General features: G+C 47.2%; 1 protein-coding gene across 1 annotated transcript; it reads right to left on the bottom strand.

The window, feature by feature from the left end:
- Positions 1-648: 648 nt before the first annotated feature.
- On the bottom strand, positions 649-2,746 carry LOC149338974 (uncharacterized). The gene is made up of 3 exons (XM_089550841.1): positions 2,362-2,746; positions 1,571-1,706; positions 649-1,035 (listed from the first exon to the last, which is right to left on the bottom strand). Exons 1-3 carry the CDS (start codon positions 2,565-2,567, stop codon positions 649-651), a joined length of 729 nt encoding a protein of 242 aa, XP_089406967.1. The 5' UTR covers positions 2,568-2,746.
- Positions 2,747-3,615: the final 869 nt, after the last annotated feature.

The following is a 3,615-nucleotide window of genomic DNA, read 5'->3' as shown; positions in this document are numbered from 1 at the left end:
ATGCAGTGAAGCAACCTTTCGCTCTGCAGGAGAGCAAACGACGCCACGAAAGGACGCCGTCAGCCGAATTTTGCTCTTATTTTCGTGGAAAAAATCGCCTCAAGAATGCAAAAATGTGTTGATTGGCAGATTATTTTTCGGTTGGTATTAAATCTGTTCGTTATATCCGCTGACGCGCTCTTAATTACTTCGTTAAAACCGGACCCAAAATGTATTGAAAATGCAAAAATGGGATTGGGAATTGAAATCCCTTCGTTATAACCGCTATTTCGCTATAAGTGGCTTCGTTATAAACGGGCTAAACTGTACAATAAAAATGTGGAAGCTGTTTGTGTCAGCTCAGTAGGGACAGGTAGGAACTAAATTGCAAAAAAATTGCAACTTGTAGAAAGCAACATGCCAAAGTAGGCACGCCAGCAAGCCTGGACAGAAATGACAGACGAGTGGCATGCATGCATGCATGCTCTGCATGGATAATGCTTAATGTACAGCATGTCTATACACGATCCAGCATTACACCACAGGGTTGAGCTGGTCATGTTTGCACTGCTGACCTCTTTCGGCACACATTCAGGCCATGGTATTGTAATAAACATATAGAAATTAGAATAAACTAGCTTTTATTGCTTTACTTGTCGAAGAATTTTTCTAAGGCTTCTCTTGCAGAGCAATCTGCCTCTCTCTTTGCTCGTATTCCTTCGCCCGAGCTGCTTGTAAGGTCTCCCGCAAGAGTTTCTGCTCTTGCAGGAGCCCTCCACGAATTTCAGACAGAGCACCTGCCCCCCTTTTCCTCTTTCTATAGGGAGGCTGGGCTGTGGCTGGTGTGGCAGCCAATGCTGCGGCTGGTGTGGCAGGTGATGATAGGGCTGCTGGTGACCCGGCAGCTGATGATACGGTTGCTGGTGACCCCACTGCTGGTGGTGTCATCGGCTGCGGTGACTCTGTGTCAAGGTCATCGAAGGGCAGCGTGTCGTGCACTGCCATTGTGGTGGTGACGGCTTCAGCGGTTTCACCTTGCTCCATCTGATGAATGATCTGCGTGGCAGTCATACTGTTAGGCAGGGCAAGAACAGAATAGGCAGCTAAAGGTTCCTTTTGCAAAACTCCACAGTTCACGTTTCCATTTGGTACTGGGTGGCCACACATCCATTGCATTCTTAAGCAGCACACACAACTCACCTTACTGACATGACTAGGCTGAAATAAGCACTGCTTAGTGTTAGTTCTCACAGTGATTTTGAGGCAAACCCTGTTATGCTGGGTTCACTGCCATTATGATACTGGCGGTATCTTGCAGCAATTAATTTCCTGCAGAAAGCTGTAAATAAAAGCCTTTCTGTGAAGACATGCTGGCTAAAATCAGTTAAGGTGCCGCAGTTTCTGCAGCTCTCATTCTTTATAGATGCTGACTGCCATTTCCATTTGAGAATTCCCATCATTGACTTCAAAACAAGCATTTGCTAAGCACTATTAAAGAAAATGGTGAGCTAATGTGATTAGCTCTTGCACTACCAAGCATGCTGTGCAGTACTAATAGCTGCTATAAGCTGCAATAAATACTACAACGTACCTCTTCAATTGTTATGTCGCTTTCCTGTGCCGTGGAGGGATCATTGGCCGGCAGCGTGCCAAGGAACTGGTGTATGCGCCAGAAGAATTCCCACGTGACCGCTCCAGAACCGCTCGTTCTCTTCCTCAGCCACAATCTGAAAGTTTTTTGCAAGGGCGACTGAGACAAGAAAAAAAATTGGAGGACGCTTCAGCTTCGCCTGGTAGGCCAGAGCGCCTTGCAGCGCTGCCAGGGAGTCCGCTGAACGCCATCGCTCGTTCGGCGCGGCGCTTTTTAGGAAAGTAAATGATGCAGCAACGTTCTCACTTGTCTTGCTGGACACCCGAACCGTGCATGATACGCAGCGCCCGATTATAGGTCACCGGTTCAAATCCCTGCCGCGAACTAGGCTCCAACTTAACTAGTACGTTTATGGTGCACGAAACGTTGGATCGTATGACACCATCCGGAACGTTGTGGGGTAAACGGGTGGCACGATACGATTTTTTCCGACGCGCAGCGCTCAGAACTACTACGACGCCAACGGCTTTTCGACCGAACGAGCTGTATGAACACCGCTGTATATGCTGTCGCGTAATATAGGAAAGTGCTGACGATCAATGTGTTATTTCGTGCTGCCCTACTCTATAACACGTAAAACTGCGCTGCTGCAAAAGATGCGAGTATGCAGCGCAGTGAAAAACAATGTTGCGTTACAAAGGGCGTCTCAAAAACAATGCTGACAAGGCTGCGAACTTTTTACCGCGACAGACCGCATGCTTGTAATCCGCGCGCACAGAAAAGCCACTTACCGGTACGTTTGCCCCAAGTTTTCGATCTTGTTGTGAACTTGGGCGCGCGTCCTATAGTAGCCGGCTTCTCGTAAACGTTCAGCAATTTCTTCGTACACGCCGCCGTTCCTTTTCTGACCACGCAAGTCGGCGAGGCGATCTTCCCATAAGTCTATCAACATAAGCGTTTCCCGGTCTCCCCACAATTGCCGTGGCGCCGACGTCATTTCACAAAAAATAAAATAAAACAAAAAAGCTGAGAGAAAAAATAAGGGGGACGTAAAAGACCTCGCACCACCGCAGGCAGAATAAAAAATAATGCGTGGGGTGGAATCGGCGGAAAATATACAAAAAAAAGCCAGGGAAATTGTATGAAAAACTACCGCGTAAAAAGTGATCTGAGGACTACATCAAAATGGCTGAGCTCTTCGTTGTGTTTGCTTCTCGCGCGCTTGTTACTGCGAGCGAGAGTATGAAATTAATGTGTTGTAAACCAAAACCATACAATTGTTAAATAATTTTATAGGCTAATATTTTTCTGCCTGCTTTAAAGTTTAGGAGAAGAACGTTTTTTCACGCTCTCGTACCGCAAACGTTGGCGCCGCTCGAAGCAACGCTAGCAACCTTGGGAGCACTCGAAGGCCCTCGAAATCTCGGTAGAGTTCCGGGCTGCTCCGTTGACTTGATAGACTGTTGAGTCGATGGCCATTGAAACTGACCGTGTAGCAGCGCTCGATCGCCTTTGAGTCGATAGACTATCGGTTCCAGGGCCTTCGAAATGCCCATGTGACAGGGGTATAAGGCGACAGCATGCTTACTTTTATCAGGTTCAGACACAGATGGCTGTGTGTAAAGTTGAGTGGTGTGACTTTATGTGGGCACCTGACGCACTGCATATGGAGAGAGTAAGCAAGCACCAGCAGTTTAGCGAGGACATCCTAGCTTCTGGAGAAAAAATTTTCATCCATGCAATTCTACCCGAACTGTTCAGCAGGTACTTTACGAGGCAGCACGCAGACAGCCCAGGAGGAAACTCTTCGAAAGAAGATGCCTATTGTTTTTGCCGTAGGCCAGAAACTGGAAAAATGATTGCATGCGACAACGAATCTTGCCGCTACAAGTGGTTCCACTTTTCATGTGTTGCACTCAAGCGAGTGCCAAAACCTACAGTGGTTTTGTCCAGAGCGCAAGGGACCAAAGGACTAAGCTATATGTTAGCCGACTGCTCATATTTCCATATTAAAGTATTCAAGCTGCTACACACATGGCCCATAT

This window comes from Amblyomma mixtum, chromosome 6 (genome assembly GCF_055824585.1).
Source record: "Amblyomma mixtum isolate Tamu chromosome 6, ASM5582458v1, whole genome shotgun sequence".
In the NCBI taxonomy this organism is placed as follows: Eukaryota; Metazoa; Arthropoda; class Arachnida; order Ixodida; family Ixodidae; genus Amblyomma; species Amblyomma mixtum.
The sequence above is the reverse complement of the archived record's forward strand: the minus strand, read 5'-3'. Positions and strand labels throughout refer to the sequence as shown.